Source organism: Hylaeus volcanicus, chromosome 1, assembly GCF_026283585.1.
Source record: "Hylaeus volcanicus isolate JK05 chromosome 1, UHH_iyHylVolc1.0_haploid, whole genome shotgun sequence".
Classification (NCBI taxonomy): Eukaryota; Metazoa; Arthropoda; class Insecta; order Hymenoptera; family Colletidae; genus Hylaeus; species Hylaeus volcanicus.
The window spans coordinates 2,894,783-2,914,765 of NC_071976.1; the positions used below are offsets into that span (position 1 = coordinate 2,894,783).

General features: G+C 38.8%; 3 protein-coding genes and 1 long non-coding RNA gene across 6 annotated transcripts in view; 2 read left to right on the plus strand and 2 right to left on the minus strand.

The window, feature by feature from the left end:
• The first annotated feature begins 772 nt into the window (after nt 1-772).
• On the plus strand, nt 773-3,103 carry LOC128878435 (CDP-diacylglycerol--inositol 3-phosphatidyltransferase-like). The gene is made up of 5 exons (XM_054126641.1): nt 773-946; nt 1,032-1,137; nt 1,581-1,869; nt 1,950-2,113; nt 2,190-3,103. The coding sequence occupies exons 2-5, from the start codon at nt 1,092-1,094 to the stop codon at nt 2,342-2,344; spliced, it is 654 nt and encodes a 217-aa protein (XP_053982616.1). The 5' UTR covers nt 773-946; nt 1,032-1,091; the 3' UTR covers nt 2,345-3,103.
• Nucleotides 3,104-4,325: 1,222 nt separating this feature from the next.
• On the minus strand, nt 4,326-6,611 carry LOC128878387 (leucine-rich repeat-containing protein 47-like). The gene is made up of 4 exons (XM_054126542.1): nt 5,908-6,611; nt 5,359-5,835; nt 4,960-5,287; nt 4,326-4,881 (listed from the first exon to the last, which is right to left on the minus strand). The coding sequence occupies exons 1-4, from the start codon at nt 6,494-6,496 to the stop codon at nt 4,680-4,682; spliced, it is 1,596 nt and encodes a 531-aa protein (XP_053982517.1). The 5' UTR covers nt 6,497-6,611; the 3' UTR covers nt 4,326-4,679.
• Nucleotides 6,612-6,748: 137 nt separating this feature from the next.
• LOC128878454 (uncharacterized) lies at nt 6,749-7,690 on the plus strand. Its single transcript, XR_008457407.1, has 2 exons — nt 6,749-6,870; nt 6,959-7,690. It is a non-coding gene; the product is annotated as an uncharacterized LOC128878454 (long non-coding RNA).
• Nucleotides 7,369-19,983, minus strand: part of LOC128878411 (fructose-bisphosphate aldolase-like) — a 15,184-nt gene continuing 2,569 nt past the window's right edge. The window contains exons 1-6 of one of the 3 annotated variants that reach the window (XM_054126617.1): nt 14,723-15,045; nt 10,204-10,413; nt 9,654-10,097; nt 9,217-9,570; nt 8,744-8,875; nt 7,369-8,535 (exon numbers count right to left, since the gene is read on the minus strand). In XM_054126617.1, the coding sequence (XP_053982592.1) occupies nt 8,780-8,875; nt 9,217-9,570; nt 9,654-10,097; nt 10,204-10,410 (1,101 nt within the window). In that variant the 5' untranslated portion in view covers nt 10,411-10,413; nt 14,723-15,045 and the 3' untranslated portion in view covers nt 7,369-8,535; nt 8,744-8,779. Of the gene's footprint in view, nt 8,536-8,743; nt 8,876-9,216; nt 9,571-9,653; nt 10,098-10,203; nt 10,414-14,722; nt 15,046-19,983 lie in introns of those variants that run through there. The other 2 variants (XM_054126600.1, XM_054126610.1) reach the window with 2 other exon arrangements.

Here is a 19,983-nt window from a genome sequence, read left to right on the forward strand (position 1 = left end):
CGAGTCCGTCCGTACGGTTAATAAATTTTAACACTGAAACGTCTCGTTCGATTTCACTATTGTCCGATGAAAATTGCTCTCAGTTTATCACATCGAAAAGAAGTTACGGGCAAACTGACGTAAACCTGCACAGACAGTTTTCTCGCGACACAATAAACGATCGCTTTTGCGCAGAGAAACGGCGGACCAACCGTTTAGCCTCCGAAAATGTCGTCTGGCTTCAGGAGCGTAGCTAAACGTCAAGTTGTCTTCAGCAACTACTATTTTACAAGCAAATCGAAACGATTGTATACTAAAATCGAAGAAACGGATTGCCAAGAACGAACGAGCGTGTTTTCATGATAGTTTGTTGTATCAAGATCTAAATTCGTTCGAGGAAGTGTAGTTTTATAATGTCAAGGAAACTTTGCAACAAAAGCGGTGGCGTAACTAGTTATTCTGTGGCCTGAGTACTAAAATATATAGTTTGGTATCTTTTAGAAAAAATTTATTTCTTCTCTAAAAATTTGGTGCAATATTAAACAAAATTAATTATTAAAGTAAAATAAGATGTTTTTGTTTAATTCGAGGGACCTTGTTTTCTTAGCTCGCCCTGCACAGCCTTTGTTACACTATCGAACAAATGATCAATTTTTACTTTTGAAGATTACATATCTGCGTAAGAATTTTATTGTACAATAAATGTAACGTTTGGAAATTTGCACCACATAAACAAATTTTAATTGTCACTGAACCCACAAAAATATCAATTGATACAACACTGGTGGCTGTGTGACTGCTTTATGCGTCACTGGAATCGATATATCTCGAACTTGCGACTATGATGCGATACGATCGTCGATTCTATCAATTCATTGACGTTATATATTGTCACACACTTCTCCACGGTAATTCAGATTAACTCGAAGAGAGCACAGTGGCAGAAGACTATACGGAGAGTTGCAAAGTAACCTTCCTAAATTAAGAATAATAAAATATTACTTGACACGAACGACCACAGATAACAGATAAATCCTTACACTTGGTTACAGATAACTGGTTCCGTTACAAGTACATTTTCTAAACAGTGAGAAACATTCGGAAGCGGCAAAATGACTGAATCTGAGAATATTTTCGTGTTTGTGCCCAACATTATTGGTAAATAAATATTTACGTTTTAGTATCTCGGTAACGACTTTGTAGCTAACTATAAATCTCTTATACATGATAAAATGTTGTGCATATTTGTTAGATTCATGTAAGTAATAGTTAAAAACAATACGATATTCATAATATGCGCACATTTGTACTTTTAGTTAGTTTTTTTTTTAATATAAGGGGTATGATAAAAGAAGAGATTGGAAGTACAGCATTTCAAAGACTTCCTATATTGATTTATACTAATCTACTAGTCGACTGTTTTATATAACACCATATACATTTGAAAAGTGTAATTATTCAACTAATATCATAATTTTAATAAAACATTTAATTTAGTTTCTGTAAAAATCACAAGTATTTTTAATGCCAAAATAACTAAGAAATAAAGAATACGTGTGTTTGGAAATATGGATATAGAGAGAATATGTGTATGTTAACAGGCTATGGCAGAGTGATTTTGGCTCTTATATCCTTTTATTTTATGCCAACTAACCATGTCATTGCATCATGGTGCTACATTATTAGTGCACTACTAGATGCAGTGGATGGTCATGCAGCAAGATACTTTAATCAAGGTACCAAGTTTGGTGCTATGCTTGATCAATTAACTGATCGTGTTGGCACCATGTGTTTAATGGCTACATTATGTGTACTTTATCCATCGTATACATTTTGGCTTCAATTAAGCATGGCCATTGATATTGCTTGCCATTGGATATATTTGCATACGTAAGAATATATATCATAATAACTATATAAAGATAAAAAGGAGATAAAATGTTTACTACAATTATGTTATCACTTTTTAGATCTCTTTTGCAAGGAAAAACCAGCCACAAATTTATTGATATGTCTGAAAACCCAATTATGAGAACATATTACACTAATCGTATAGTTTTGTTTTTTATGTGTGCTGGTAATGAAGCCTTTTATGCTGCTTTGTACCTCCTTTACTTTACCGAAGGACCTATTTGTAAGTTAAATAGACACTTATTATTAATACTAAGACTTAGAGAATTATGAAAAATAATATGTATTATTTTTTTCAGTTGCTGGTATAAGTTTGTTCAGATTGATTATGTGCATCTCTGCACCCATAGCATTAATCAAAACTGGTATTTCACTGTTACATGGATATGTAGCATGTATCAATTTGAGCATAATTGATCTGAAGGAGAGGCAAGAGCGGCTAAAAGCAAATTAAGTTGTTTCACTATTCAGTATTTCCTAGTCAAATTAAATGTGATTAAGTGATCTTCCTAATTTACCATTTATTATATGCAAACATGTGTTTACATTTTCTTTTTTACAAGTTAATCTAAAAATTAAATGTGCCACATTCAAAGCTAGGCTTCACCAACTATTTTAATATGAAACAGATATATACAGTGCCAATCACTGTTTTATCTCTATTTTAATAACAACAAGCATGCTACAAGCATTATGTTATATTTTAGTACAACTAAGTCTTGAGAAAGTTTAACTCTTTGAGCAGTGTTTCCATTGCATTGGCCTTAGTATTGCTTTGGCATCAAATTCAGAATATACTACAGCAGACTGGGTAAGGTGTGACCAAAATGCATATTCTTACTGCTCAAAGCATTAAACATTAAAATTCCTATCACATACCATTTTCGTGTCTCGTATATTTTTATATTTAATAGGCTATTTTATATAATAAAATATTTATAAGTTAATGATTTTTTGGAATATGTTTTTGTAGTGATGTAGTACAATTAGAAAAAATTCAATAACTATAATTGATGTTACTATCCTTGAAATGTTTAAATGTAATTTAGAAGAATATACTTTATAGTTCAGCATTTTATATACTATGTATAATAGTATCATATTTTTTATTGTACTTCATTGTTCGTTACTTAATGTATCTATAGTATAAAAATCTGCCGTGGATGATGTAAAAAGTTTCAAGAAGATATTTAATAAATATTTTTGTCCCTGATATAGTGTTGACATAATTTTTATTATACCATAAGTATCAATACAAAGTATTATAAGCATATTATCAATACGTTTATTATATATGAATAAAGCATATAGAATGAGTCATATCAATCTTACATACATTAAAATTAATGAGTATTAGATATTAATGTTACACACACAAACATATTTTTCATTATATATGCATGTTAATTCACTCATTGTTACAACGAATTTTTAATAAATATTAAAATTAAAACACGCACTACTGTGTCAAATCAGAGAAATGATATCCAGTCTATCGGAAAACTCATATAAAAGTGATGTGAAAATATCGAATAACATAGAAATTTGTATAATATTGCAACAGACTATGTAATATGGACTTTACGATAAAATTTACGAAAAGTAAGCAACGAAACAAACAAAGCAAATATCATTTGTTCTATGTGATATTTATAACATATCTATTATTACTATCGGAAACGTTACACTAAATTATTATAAAAACAATGGACAAATTATACAGTGTGACACGTGTTCTTTGCAATATCAGACATTAAAATTCTGCCAAATGTACATCGCACGCATTTTTATCGTGGTACCAGTTAGATTAACGTGGCTAAATAACAAATTAACGGGATGCGAAAATACTTAATGACAAAATGATTAACTAACCTCAAAAATTTCGTTCTTATTCCCCCGTCATGACCAGTCATGTTTCGGCGCCATGTTAACACTTCAAACATTCGCGCATGTTGGGAAAGTTCAGAAGATTCGTACGAATTTCTTCCTGTTGTTAAAATAGTCTAGGATGAAACTTTCACGATGTATGCTTACTAAAGTGAACGAAAATGTCTCACATCAGCGACGTTTACTATTTGCACTGTATCGAGATACACGAAACAAAGTACAATATTTATAAAAACAGATGAGAATTCTTCACCGGCTTACTATGGGATGATTCGCGATACGACAGCGCCAATACCGTCAGCTGCCTGTAAAATGGCGGTTTTTCACTGATATTTGAACTTGCGGATAACCGCTATATCCTGTACAAGATAATGTGAAAACATCGTAGCCAAATATCTACTAACATACGTACATGCACCCATAGCGGAACCTCGAATTGCATTTATTAAATGTACCAAAATGTTTTTGGGGTATTCCATATGCCAATTAAAAAAAAAAACATTACAAATTACGATTTTTGCATCGTGGTATAATGCGTTCAAATGTGATTTATATGATTTTTTTAAATGTTTATTATCGATGTCTATAACGTTACAGGAATGTTAGGTTGTTTGATGTTACTGTTATTAAATATAGTCTTTGAGTTCTCGGTACAAAAATATTGTGCCATACTTAATGTACAATATATATTTGTATATATCAAAACATTCTATATAAAATATGTTACATGTATTATATTCTTTAATAACATGATCTAGTGCTTGTACAAAGTTACATGGAAAGTTTATGACACTGTATAAAGACACACATTAACAAACATTTCAAGAGAAAAATAATTAAACGATCAAAATAAAATGCAAATCAAACGAAAATGAAATAATTAAATTACTCACAGAGGTTTATTATTCTCGCAGTACAGTTATTAATTTGTCTTCAAAATTTAAATCTGCTCTTGAAGGATATAACAGTTTCATATTACCATCCATATCTACTACTTTCACTTGTTCTACAAGTAAATTGTGATAGTTGGAAACAGTTTCTTGCTCTGTGGGGCATCCGAAACCGAGGATGGTCAATTCCCTTAAAAAGTAGTCCAACACGTTCCTGTTAAAATATAAAATCGTATCGTAAAACAGGAGTACAAACATATCTATCCATATTGATCTATATCTATAGATTTACCTGCAAATCTGATATGAAGTAGCACTGGTCACTTCCACCAGCATTGTTTCCGTATTTACGGTCATTTTGGTAACGTCACTATTAGTTATTGGCGGAAATGATATAACTTGCTCTGAAGCATCCAGTAAACATGGAAACAGTGGTTTGCCTTCCAATAAATAAAGATACTTGTGAATACCAGAATACACATTACGTTTTTTCTCTTTTCTCAAGTTTTCAGCTTCTGTTTGTAAGTGTTGGAACAATTCAGCACCAGTAAAAACACTATTACGCATTAGAGGCCTAATTTCTAATTCTGTGGGAGCTTTTGCAGTATAAGTTAAGTCACCTAAACATTATAAAATATATTAATGAAATAGATATGTAAACTGGTATTAATCCTTTTAATTTTAATCATACCAGGAGTGATTAATTTGAAATCATGTGTAGCAATGGTAGCTGCATTTCTTTTTTCACATATGCCATCATGTAATTTAGTTTGCAGTTGAATGAATTTCTTAAAACTATTATCTGTAAACTTCATATTTCTAACAATGCAAGATGCAATGTAAGGTCTAATGTTTTTTACATGTTTTGTAATTTTAATTACTGGTGTATCATTTGCTATTTTTAATACTTTTAACATGTGAGTTAAACTCTCTATTGTGTTAGCATTATTTTCGGATTCTGATAATTTTTGTCCCTTCTTTCCTTTTTTAGCTTTAGTATTGGAACTAGTAGAGCCACTGCTCCTAGGACAATGTAACTTGACATATTCTATTATTTGTTTGGTACGACATTGATCTACCAATTTTAATAGTCTTTTATCTGCTATTGGGTTTCCCTTTAAGTAAAGTTCCTTTAATTTATTACAATCTGCAATTTCACCTGGTATGACTGCAAAATGAACATTTATTAAAAACAATTTCACAAAACAAATATAACAGAACAATCAAACCAGAATATTACCTGAAATTAAATTGTCTGACACGTTTAATATTTTCAACTGTGGAAGTTGATTCATGGTTACAGGGATTTCTTTTATTTGATTTCCATTGATATAAATCTCAGAAACATGAACCAAATTTGGAAAACATATATCAGGGAAGCTTTCGAATTGGTTGTTCGACAGATCCAGAACACTCAATTTTATATTACCAATTTGAGTGGGCAAAGATTTTAAAAGGTTCGAGCTCAAGTTCATCGTAGTTAATTGAGGAAGCCGTCCGATTTCGTCGGGCAAAGAAGTCAACTTGTTCCTGGAGCAATCGAGAAACTTTAATTTCTCTAATTTGTCGATCGTATTAGGAATTTTCGAAATCTCATTCGAATGTAGCACTAAGTTCGTCAGATTGTGTAATTTTTCAATTTCTTCTGGTACTTCTTGCAAACATGTTTGCGTTATGTTCAAATAGTTCAGGTGGTTCAGGTTAAACAAAGACTTGTCGAAGCCTCTTTTCTGAATCAATTCGGAAATTGCTGGTCCTGACAATACCAACTCGTGCTTGTTTTCCGCAGCAGCAGTTTTAATCACATGCCACGAATTGTCGAACGTCATTATTACAGATGTTAAATAAACTTCTATCGATATTAAGATAGTATCATCCGCGATGTTTGAAGGTTATTTGCCGGGAAATTACCTCAAAACGTGTATGCTCGCTGGTGCCGACATCTACTTCAGTATAAAATACAAAAATACTCATGCAAAATACGTTACGAAATTTCAATCAATGTATTTTTAATCATAAAATAGAAATTCATTGTTATTTTGAATCTTGGTTGTTTTATGTGTACACACAAATATGTAGGAATAAGTATGATTACAATTCTGTTTTGCTTCTAACTTTCGATATTTTAGGGTTTGTTTAATTATAGTAAAGTCAAGAAATGTATTTTCAGAATCTTTGTTTAAACGTTTGTCAAGCAAAAATGGTAAGAATTGCATTCAATATTCTTGAATTCTTGATTCAAGGATTTACTGTTCTACAGTGTCTCCCTTTCCTCTTTTATTTGAAACTAGGACCATAAGATCCTCAAAAGTTCCAACTGGTTCCAACAAAAGTTTTACAGAAGTAATACTACTTGGTGGTTGAGGTATATGCAGTTTTTTCATTGCACAACGTGCATCAAAGTAATCGGCTGTTTCAAGTTCAGTGCTGTGACGGACCATTAGTTCTACCTTACCGACCAAGTCCTCTTTAATAAAATAAATAAAGAAAGAAAGAAGCTATTCTTATTCCCAAGATTCCAAACTCTGGTTCCAACCTCAAACAGATGAGCAACTAAAAGATTATGGTTCCACAAAAGTTGTAAGAAGACTTCTAAGGTTCCCTATTATAAGAAAACGACTTCGAACGGTGAGTCTATCCTTATCTGTTCTTAAATTACGGGCAATTACGGGACAATGGGATTCGAAATGAAAAGAGCACGTTGATTACCCTCCACAGTGTATTTGGTGACCTAGATTGCAATGAAAATATTAGGTATAACATCGATGTACGAGATACTTTTCAATACGTTACTTAAATATCTATGTAAGATACCCATATTGTATAAGTAGATGACAATATTACGACTTCATAATATTTGACTCATTCGCTAACAAACAACATTTAATATGGTTTTATTTTGTTTTTTTTTTGTATCATTTTTTTGTTATTTTTTTTTTTTACACGTAGAATATCATAACGACATTGACAATATATAATATATATCTGCTTTTTACCGTAGTGTTTACAGAATATAATAACGAGTGCGTAATTCGAATGTCGCGAAATCTGTTCACGATCAGAGTAAAGCATATTTCGTCTCGATCAACTTCGCCCAGTAGGCATGTGGGCGCGTGATGACCACGTTCTTTCGGAGTTCTTACAGATCTTTAGAGATTCCACAGGTGAAGCCTCTGTTCTCGTTTCGAAACAAGCTCGGAGCGAACGAACACCGCGATACTACATGCGTTATACACTCTCCGTCGCGTCTCGTGATTCTAGAGAAACCGAATACAAGAGCGAGGATGAAAATGAGGAAAGCAGTCGAAGGACAGCGCAAGAGGATAAAATCGGAAAGTGTAAAAGCAGGAAAGGGATAATCGTTCGCACCTCGCTCGTTAAGACACGATAAAAACGACGACCGATCGATCGTGGTCAACAGCGTCATCTGATGTTACATGAACCTGAGCGACCACACGACTTTGTCTCGCATCGATACGCGGCGTGTTCCTCGGCTTAAAGCGTTAAAACTCGTGTTTTAAAATTATTTAGAAAATCCAATTATCGCGACAAGGTTAAAATTCGATTGATTTTGTTTCCAATTGAAAAGTAAAAACTGCACGGAGGATATGCGCGCTCGCGTTTCGAGGCATGTTGAAAGTCTTAGCCCGTTCTTCGTCTTCTTTTTTTGTTGGTAATGTTTCCATGCTGACAACGGTGATCGACGTTGATGATGTTCGGCGAACGATCTAAATTCTAACGAAAATATCCTTATGGATGTTTCTAAGGACCAAGTTTAGTACGCGTGGTTCGCGACGAAAAGCGCGGCGTCGCCAGCTGCTCCTGTCACGCCACCAGCGTATTTGCCGAGTGCCGATTCGCTGTTGGCCTGTAAAAAAGAGAATTCATGTTTAAGTGGATTGTTGTATTCTTTCAAACTCTGTTTTATTGTAATCATCGTTATAGCAAAGTACAATAAGACAGAGGAATTAGTTGACAGTAATAACTGATAGTAACAATGTTTAAAATAAGCATATTAGTATCTACATAATATAAAGGAATGAAAAATAAATGAAGATGTAACTTACGATACTTACTATGAAAACATGTCTCACGAAAAGAAAAGTAAGAATTTAGTAGGCATGAGTTTTCACGTACAGAGACGTATTAGCAGCTTTGCTGACAATACTGCCAGGGACATATTTGCCTTGGCTAGCTGCGCTGTTTGCCTAAAGAAGCACACAAGGTATACACATGCAAAAGAGAAAGGTGTTAAAAGAAACATACAGAAAGTAAAAATAAAAGTCGGAAATCTGTAATATAAAAGATAAATAGATCGAAAATAAAATAAATTAGATACAAAGAAATAGAAAACACACATTCAAAAAAAGTAAACATCGAACGAGTGAGAAATAGTTAAAGTGTAGAGAAACACGGAATAAGTAGAACAAGGTAGGCTAGAGAGGCAGAATAGAAAATAGAACAAACAACGATAAGTTAAATAAATGTATGCAAACTATGCGATAGGATATCACAACATTAAAATGTGAAACCTCGGCCTCGAAGTTACCTTAGCCCTCTTGATGAGTTCATCCTGGCCAGCTGCTATCTGTTCCTTCTTGCCTGCCCAGGCACGGAGGACGGACGCTTGGAGTGCACGACCGTAGCTGAAGGTCAGTGCCCATGGTTTCTTCAACGGATATTTGTTGATGGCGTCCAAGTTTACGGATGCCTCCTCCTCGGACTGTCCACCGCTGAGGAAAGTGATGCCGGGCACTGCAGGCGGTACGGTGCGCAACAAAGCGGTGACCGTGGCACCAGCAATCTCCTGAGGAGCTGCCTTCTTGGGGTTGCTCTGACCTGGTGTTACCATGTTTGGTTTCAAGAGGGTTCCCTCGAGATACACGTGATGGTCAGAGAGCGCCTGAAAAAAAAACATATCACGATAGTATTAGACACATAATATAATTACTACAGAAGAACTTGACGTTAGAACACTCTGCCCACCTTGTAGACAGCAGCTAGTACTTCCTCCGTGACCTGTTGGCAACGAGCAAGGTCGTGGTCGCCATCGGGCAAGATTTCAGGCTCGACGATGGGCACGATCCTGGCGCTCTGGCAAATGGAAGCATAGCGAGCCAGGACATTGGCGTTCTCCAAAATGGCCAACTTGCTCGGGGTGTCCTTCCCGATCTTCAACACGCATCTCCACTTGGCGAACTGGCAGCCGTCCTTCTTGTACTGGATGCAACGAGCCTGAAGATTGTCGAGACCTTGGGTCGTGCATTCGTCGTTGGTGCCGAACAGAGGCACGACACCAGTGTCGACCTTGATTCCTGGGAGGATGTTACGTTGCTTCAGCAACTCGACGAATGGGGTTCCATCGTCAGCCTTCTGGTACAGGGTCTCGTGGTAAAGGATCACGCCAGAGATGTGCTGGCTGATGACATCCTTCGTGAAAGAATTTTTAAATGTGAGTATAATAATGAATTTAACGATCCTTTATGAATACGTGTGGATTTTAGTAGATTTGATTAGATTCAATTCGAAGCAATACCTTTGCTGTTGTAAAGAGAAGCTGCCTGTATGCCTTACGGTTCTCCTCGTTGTTCTCAACGTTAATGGACTGAAGACGCTTGCCAATCGTCGCTGTCGATTCGTCAGCAGCGAGGATTCCTTTTCCAGGTGCGACGATCTGCTGGGCGATCGTCCTAAGCTCTTCCTTCAGCTCAGGCTCGAGTCTGTCGTACTTTTCCGCAACCATTTTCTGAGCAAGATATTGGAGTTAAAAAATTAAATTAAATTAATTGTATCGTCAGATACAAACGAACATCCAAGGATATCTATAGCGAACCACGTTCGAAAAGTGCCATGAACAGAATCATCATTCTTCGTCGGAGTATTCGTTAAAAGATGAGGACTTTTGATTAACGATGGCGATGTAGCGTAACGCGCAACTAATCTTTTCGAAATATAATTAATAGCTCGGGCAAATTGCCGCGGTGTAATTAATGAATCCTGGAGCACGATATTCACAGCTTCTCGAGCGTAATATTAAAATTCGCGTAATCACTTTAGGTTATTAAGAGTTTGAATTTGATTTTAATTCTCTGTTTGAAATTAATCGCGTTAGTAATCACGATTACCTCTTCGTAGTTATACAAATATTCGGTCGAGTAACGTACGAAGTACTCCGTCGTTCAGCTGTTACTGCGAGTACGCTTTACTTCGATAGACGGTTTAAAAATATCAGAGTGATTAAAATTGCGCAATGCATTATCTGGGGCACCCTGTTATTGAAAAAAGATATCGACAAACGGTGGGCGATATTGTTGTTTTTCATCGTGTGTTATTTATCGAATCCACGTAACGACACAACGCAATTTCAGGAGCAAAAACCTCCCCGACGCTTTCATCCCTTTTAAGGTGAGCTTTTCAAAGCGTCCAAGGTATTGTGCACATGAAATATCAAATGTCCGCTAAGGCTTCCGCGGCGTAATTGAATTTCACAGTCAGTCCCCTATCAACGTCAATATTTCATAAAAAGAAAATGTTAGTCTGACCCATTTATGTGCCTTCATTCGTTCCAGCACTTTGACATCGAGCTAACAGGCCGCTATATTCGTAACTAATACGACGCGAGGGTCGTCGATGTACCATACATCATTTATAGTTATATTAAGGCATGAAACCTAACTTGACCGATTTTCGAAGCTGATCGACGAAGTTTATAATTGCGAATTGATAATTCAGCCCCTCGTGTACACCATAAAATATTATTACCAAAAGTTAGTCTCTCGGTTAGTCTATCAGTTCGAGAGCTACAATTTTTGAAAGAGGTATACGCTTGAACGGAACTGATTTTCGAACAACTGTAAAGTCCATAATTTTCGAAATTTTGAATAATCCTTTGAGATACGTTTAAGCGTCACTAATGGTGGACCATAATGTAAAAGGAATTTGAATAATAAATACAGACAATCGAGCGTAACTATTGTTCCCTCAATGAAACGCGAAACAATGGACGCAATGTTTGAATAACGATTGCTTTGGCTATTATTACGTAAAATTTGCAGCTCGTTATCGCGAATACTTCGCTTCGGAATTACGCGACCGATGCATGCCTTTGACGTGCGGTTAAATATTTGAAAAGGAACCCATTCTTTGGAACAGTGCTCGCTCGCGAAGCTTTGCAGAGTAAACGTTCATTACGCCCTTTGCATCGTTCCGTTCTTAATTAGAGGCTTCCAGGTGCAAGTATGTGGTACAGTCGCGAAACGACGACTACAATTTAGATTAATATATCTCGATCCAAGACTATTATCCGATTTTCATTGGCTCTTAGATAAAAGTAAGTCTTCTCAATTAACAAATACTGATTGAATTGATTGTTTAGTAGTTGAAGATAATAACTGAAGCCATTCGTGCCCTTTAAGCGTAACGTTTCTTACCGCGTATTTCCATTCGAAGTGTTATCGATTCAGATTCCTGTAACGGTTCATTCATAATTTAAATCAACCTGATTCCAAAGTACCCAAAATAATTTCCACAGTATCTGACTGTCGTTCTACGTTACATTGAATTTTGGTTCGTCTGCTTCTTTGTTACTTTGGTCCTCGATCGACCTTTCGATCATCTATTTTCATTTCTTCATCAGCTTAAAAGCTTTCGAGTTCGCAGACAGGTAACCGATGAGCGATTCGATCGCGCGTTCTCAATTTTACCTAATAACTTTTTTCGTCAAACATTGCCAACCAAGGCGACAGGTACTTTTCGAGGCTACTTAATTTAACAAAGTCGAAGCAATTTTCCAAACTTTCCAGATTAAATCAAGGTTATAGCCCAGTGCAGATTATTGGGGACTTCGAGGACAAAGTAGTCTCGCTTAAAACTTAATCTAAGCACCCGACGTTACAGCAGAGAAAAATGCTTGCGGGTTCTGCGTCTTCATCAGTTCTACTTGCGGGACATTCCAACGGAAAATGGAGCTCGTTAATCTCACTACAACGTAACGCGTAGTATGCAGTTGCATTACTCTTAATCCAGAGAGACAGAATTCGAAGAATGAATTTACGGGGCAGACGAAAAGGGAAGCTGTAAAAGAACGCCGTAAACAAATACATGGATGGCCATCGATAAAGGAAGGCTCACCGTGGGTAAGCTACTTGATAACATCCCAACTTTATAGGAACTCGACAGGCCACGGACCTTCAATAAGAAATCATTGCCATGAAAGCTCGCGTAAAATGATGATCGATGGGTGAACGGAAATAGGACTTAATACTTAGCATTCGTACATTATGTACGCATATATGTACAAGTTATAGAATTTATTGAATTTATATTGATCTCTTTTCCTTCTTTTCAGACAAAGAGAATCATGTTCAAGAGAAAAGGTTCTTATATCATAACAACTGCTCCCAGTGCCAACAAAATTACGCGCAATTCCCTTCATCTCCGAGATGCAGGAATAGCTGTAAGGTAGACGATGCAGACGAGAGTTACAAGATCGATAAAACGGGTGCAATGAAAGTCTCCATTCAGCAGCGGTCGTAAACACGCTTCGGTACGCGCGAGCACGTAGCCTGTAAATTATAGTAACAACGTTACGAGCTCAATTAACGACGAATTTCACGACGACGCGAATCGATTTCTCCTCCCACGAGCGATTCTACAACCAGCCACAGCGACTCCCGCCCTTGGGTGACAATTTTTGGACGCAAACAACTGTTTACAATACGACCAATCGGAGGTGATCGTTGTCAGCTTCGAGATGAGAGGCGCTACCGAGAAAAATGTCCTCCGCCCGTGATGCGTCGCAGCCACCATTTTAACAGGTTGACCGTCACACAGGGACCTCCTACAAAGGAACTGGATGGGATTATTATCGAAAACCTTTCCACGAAAGATTTCCTGATTTCAGTAGTCTCGAGTCTCACTCGACACAGGACAGAAAAGAGTTAATATAGTGGTTACAAGAGTAAGTATTGCGACAAATATAAGATCCTGTAGCTTTTCATTGCCTCGACTGTACTTTTTGATTAGGCACGATACAACGTGAGGGTTAATTTTACAATGGTGCGTGGCAGAGCACGGAAAAACCGAGAGGGACGCTGGATCCCACGGACGGGGAAAATTGAAATCGATAAAAGGGTGCACGACGACCAGTCTTCTACCCTTGCCTCTTCCAGGGGATCTTCGTCCTGAACGACATCAGCCATAAACTAGTCAGCGACGCGATAACGTTCTCAGGGCACAATAACGGCAATAATAGTTCCCCCTCTCGCTACCCTAGGTAATCGTGACGACGCTAATGACTCGCTAAATGGACCCGGCGACGCTAATGGTGCATCGGTTTTAACGCGCAGAATGAACGTCGAAGAGTCAGGAAGACTTTAAGAGAAGTTTGTTGATTTTTCGACTTGACTACTATTCATAGGAAAAGCTTTTGGAGATACTTAAACTTTCTTTCTTTAACGATTTCTTTTAGACGGAAGTAGACAATTGGAGCGTCATATGCGAAGATGAATTGCGGAGTAAATTGAAAAGGTCAATGGGAGTCTCTAAGGTCTTGTAAACAAGGAAGAATCTATTTCTGCTACGAACAGTACAATGAAAAATGTATCGCAACAGTTGTACGAAAAAACATTAGGTCTGTGGCTCTTTCACTAACATCTGGGTAACTTCAGCATCGTTGGGAATACGGTAAAATAGTAAGTACATCGTACTTGTGCTCTCAATAAAAATCTCTGCATTAACTCTTCGCAGTGCTTACTCTGTCTTCATCTAGAAACGACTGTAATGCCCGCGCTGCGAAGAGCTGACAGAGTGCGACAATTTTACATCCCACGGTGGCAGGGTACTAAGGACGTAATCGCGTTGACCCTACGGGTCGCGCACACCCCCTTGAAAGGGGTGGAAACAAGCCGCTACACAGAGAGGACTAACGCGCGAAGTGGCACTCGCCAGCTCGCAAGGGGTTGCTACGTGGAAGCGGTTCTGAAAAGCTTACGGAAGAAAAAGCGTGATTAATAGGTTCTCGAACTTCTCCCTCCTCCATGCGAAACAGCTCTTACCTTTCCCACGAACGATCCGGTGCGGCGTCGATCGTAAACAAATGTCGAGGATCTCGCGACGCCCGTTACGGCACACGTACGTACAACGATAATAAATGTAATATAATGACGACAATAATAATAATAATAACGACAATAATACGTTCCCTTGGTGTTAGTCAGTCCGCTAAGCGTCCCGATGGACCGATTAACGGTACACGCGATTTAACAGCGACACCTTCGATGCCACCGGTACGTGAGATAGAGAGATAAAATACCGAAGACGGAAAGTAAACCGACCGTCGCGACGCAACGTTCCTCGGCTGCGTCGGTGGCGTCAGGGTCCCAGCCGAGAGAGGACCCCCGATGGCTTTTCGACTACATCTTGCCCAAGAGAAAACGGTGCTAGGGCGCGCGACTCGCACGAGCACGAGACGCCGACTGGCTTCATCCGCGACCAGTTCGCCCCGTCCAAGAGGCGGCAGGGGTACCTGGCTGCAGTGCAGTGTCGTAACTGCAAAACAGGGGGGTAGTAGCTACACTTGTCTTCTCTCTCTCTCTCTCTCTCTCTCTCTCTCTCTCTCTCTCTCTCTCTCGCTCGCTCGCTCGCGCCTTGTTTCCGCCGCTACCTTGCACACGGACTCTCTTCTTTCCACGTCGTCTCCCTCGCACCCGCGTTCGTTCCCGTTCTCTTTCTCGCTTCCCCGGTCGAGCCACCCCCCGGGCTCATTGTCTGGCCCGTTCTCGCACATCCCGTCGCTCGTCTTTCTCTCGACGACTCTCTTCCGTTCACCCCTCGTCCCTCTTTCCGTCAACGACGCCCTTCCTCGTCCACCCCCTGCCGACAGCGTCGACGTCTCGCTTCGACGCGCTCGCGAACCGATTCCGTCCTTGTCCGTCCAGTGGCCTGCCGCCCATACAGCACGGAACAAGGGGTGGGCTAGCCGCAATGCAGCACGCGCAGACGTTCTCGAGGCTACGCCTGTATTATCCCCCTGCGCACCCTGAATCCGTGACCTGAGACATCGGCAACGCCACGCGAGATACCGTGGACCCGTCTCTCTGGCAATCCTCCTCGATGCTGCGCCTAGGCGTTGCTTCGTACTCCAAAGGGATCGCGAGGACTTCGACTTTCCCTTGCATCGAGAGCTTACTGACCAGGCGATTTTGGTTATTCGAGCAGTTTGTGGCGTCCTTTGGAGAAACCAACTATCTAAATCCTCCGAGACGTATTCTCGACCGTTCCTAGACTCTTGAAAGAACCTACGAAGGCGATTAAAATCGCTGGTAGTATAGAAGAAATATACTTTCATCCATCCTGGATATAAAGATTAGTCTCTTCAACGTGTCAGTCTTTCTTGGTTCAGGGGAACATTTAGGTTGCTCGTTAGCTAAATGAAGATACAACAGGAAGCGTTGACGGAAGTTGTAGCGGCTAGGTAATTTGAAGTTACGTAAAGTTAGGTAGATGACGTTACAATTGTTCGTCGCGCTTTGCGCGAACTGCCTTGGGTGTGCTAATATCGTGAGCAACGCAAACACTTTTACCGCAAACGTGCATTAAGGGGATGGAAACAGCCACCAAGTACCTAATTAGAATTATGAAAGAGAATCGGCCCCATATGCAAACTGCGAAAGGCTAGTAGTTTTTTAATACACAAAGTATGTATACTGACTCTAAATATTGGCTCCAAGATACTGATTTATAATTTAATTCATTGATAATTTAATGTCATTCCGGGAGGTCGTCAGAAATAACGTTCCTGGTTGAGAAGCACTGGCTTTAGACTTTCACATTTTTTTCTACCAAGCACGATTGAATGGTTGCCGTATAAAACGTCGCCTTTTATTTCAGAAAGCATTTACGATCCCCAGGAAGCTCTTGAAGAATGCATGGAAATGAAAGTCACGCTTCGCAAGAAATACTGCCGGGAGGCGTGTAGGTGAAAGCTTTTTGGCCCGCTTAAATGATAAAGAAGCTTCCTCGCGGGAAGGCCTGAAAATTTCACGAAACTTTCTGCCCCCCGCACGCAGTCGAAAAAAGCCACGTAAGTAGATCGTGCGTCACCGTAATTTGTCGAACTTCGAAATCGTTATTTAAGTCTTTCGCCGCGTTAGCCTAACTTTCGCCACGATTTATCTTTCTTTAAATAAAAAGTTCGATAACTGTGAGATTCGAACCGAACTCTCGATCCCTGGTTAACCGTACCGTGTCCGCGTAAATATTTTTGGAACGATAAAGAAAAAATGCGAGTCGAGAGTTTTAAAAATAATACTCCGACAGTCGCCACAGGGCACGTATAGTCACTCAACGTTTTTGAGAGATGTAATATTTTTAAAGCACGTGACAGCGACGCAATCCACGCTTAAATTGCACGTCATTACCTCACTCTTGGCATGAGCTGACAAATTGATTGTGCTCGAGATATTCATGGGCCGTAAATAGAACAAATTTTCTACTCTCGTATCACGTACGATAAACAGATTTCAGAAGTTTTTTTAATTTTCCAATACTAATACGTTTTTCATCAGACTAAGCATATCGTACTTAGAATATCTAATCAACTAATCCGTCTGGCGTTTAGAATTACTACTTCAGTTATCAGGTTATCACACGTGATACTTTAATGTTTGGTCGTGCGATGTATCGATAACATTCTACATAGTCAGAAAACTTTTCAAATTTCGCCGGTAGATCAGACTTACAAATTCTCGATTTAAATGTGAAATGTGATCGAAATTCACCCGTGCCTAGAAAAAATAAAATAAAAATACATCGAGCGTGGTTCTTTCATCGTGGTCCTTTTCTTAAGAATACAGCAGCCACTGGCGTCTAATAAAAATTCCACATGTCGCGTCTAACACCGAAACAAATTAACCGTCGTAACAGTATTTCTACAATTTCATCGCACGTCGCCAAAGGGTGATATTAAAATTCTTCCACGATCTACTCGAAAACCAATCCTCAATGTTCTTTATTCTTTTAGGTAAAGACACCATTCAACGATGAGGTAGTTTGCGCAATAGTATGTAAATACCTTCTTCGGAGTTATCGCGGCACGAAGTGATAAGCCTGTTTACCAGGGTACGTATGGCGAGTCTGTCGTGAACATGCAATCTCGTTTCGTATGAAAAGTACCCCTTACATACCGTTATTATGTTATCAATTGCAATTCATTGACCCGTAATCGTGACGTCTAAACCGCCGATATTTAGTAGCCAGTTATTCACGATGGAAGCTAACCCAGACTTATAAACAACCACGATGCAGTTTATCGTACAACCGTTAACCTTGTTTCAAAGCAAAATATTCATTTATAAAAATCAACATTCCATTAAACACGGAGCAATTTTCACACTGAAATTGGAGAACGATGTCAGAGTACGGAAAAAGCATTCGTGTATCGCAACTTCTCTTATTCGATCTGAATAAACAGGAATCCAATCAAACTTCTTGAACATTCGATGCCTGATTGCGAGTTTCCCTTTCTCGAGTCCTGATTGCGTAACATTGACTCGCAAACAAACGCTATCATCGATTTTTGAAGTGTTCGCACTCGCTGATTATAAACATGCAGATATTCGGCGTGAGACGTGGAAAATTCTGATTCCGCGACCTCTCGAGCACGAAACTGTGTTTATCTACCAAGATACAATGAAAGAGTGATATCTCGTTAACCCCTTGATGCTTGTTATACATTGTTGTGTATTTCTTCAAAATATAATTTCTTCTTGGGACATAGGTGACATCTCTCGAAAATCTTTATAAATAGTTCCGTGCCGATGCAACATGGCGGCCTGTGAGATGTTGCAGATAAGAGCATTTGGTATAATACTCTTACTGTGAAAGGTCTGATGCTTTATGCATAAAATCGTGTTTATTCTTCACGTAGAACTTGAGATGAATTTTATTATATTGATAAGAGAGTAAACACGAATGATATCAACGATAACCCGACGTAGGGGGTATATTCGCTCAATGGAAAAACTGAGAGAACTCACGCTGCCGCGATGGTAATAATAAACTACGCGTTTCGTAGTTTAGCGGTCGTAGGTACAAACATGTTTGTAAGAATAGATCCACGGTGTCTTGTGTCGGTCAATACATGAAAATGGTCTCGTGTCGTATCATCTGTACGCGCAGACGCATATTTCAGCCTCCGAGTTCCAAATTTACCAACTACACGTATCCAGAAAAATTTAGTTTAACTCTTTAAGCTCAAGCTGCAGAAACGAACAGTGTCTTTGCAATTTCGTTTTAATTATATCTCTATTACATATTTATCACGTTTGGCAATCTTTTCAAATGGATCTACTTTCTTCTTACAGAGCAACCTGATAAATATTTAATGTTAGACTATACATTAAGAATGATTCGTAGTTTTTCAGGAACTTTACGACAAATTTATGCAGCCAGGACATACTTTAATCCCAGCCACTAAAAAAGTCATCTGCGCAACAACTCTAACTTGTCGGCTGGCGGTCAATAACGCCAGGATAATTCTGCTGCGGTTAATCGGTAACAGATATGCGAACGCGCCTGCGTCAACCCTAAACCTCAGGGATTCTCAACGGGGACCATATGGTCCCAACAGGTCACAAAATGAAAAACCAAACGAGAAATGGAAACTCGCGACTTTTGAAGAAATCTTACCGAGCTATCGTGTCGTTGTAATACAGGATAAATAAAGAATTGGCGTACTGTTATGTTTACCAAAGGACAGTTACCGCGAGATGTCAGGGCCACAAAGGTAAATAAAAACACAGAAGGGGGTCACGAGCTAAAAATAGATTGAGAAACACTGCTGTATCTGACCCGTGGCATTCAGAAGAGGTCAACGTCACAACAGCGGCGAACCTGGTGGCGACGTTTGGAGTAAGCTGGTTACTCGTAGTGCGCATTGCAGTTCGCAAGGTGCGTTCTCAGTGAATCACATCATCTTCTGAGAAATGGAAATTAATCAGTGAAGAACAATGGAAAAGGGAGACAACCGTAACGCGACGATTCTAATCTGTGAAAAAGTTCTATTGAAAGGTGACGTCAAAGTGCTCGCTGACGTTGTTAACGCATTCTTAGATTATCAACGCTGAGATATCAACGCAGCACGTGATTCGTTCGTTGAAAATCGCGCACGTTGATCTCTGTTATCATAGATCTATAATTGCAACGTAATCCGTATAAATAGGATCAAAGTTGGAAAATAACACGTGTTCGTGGTATCGGAGTATGAATTTTGTACCGCAGGGATATGTTTCTTTTTTTTGGGGGGGGGGGGGGGGGG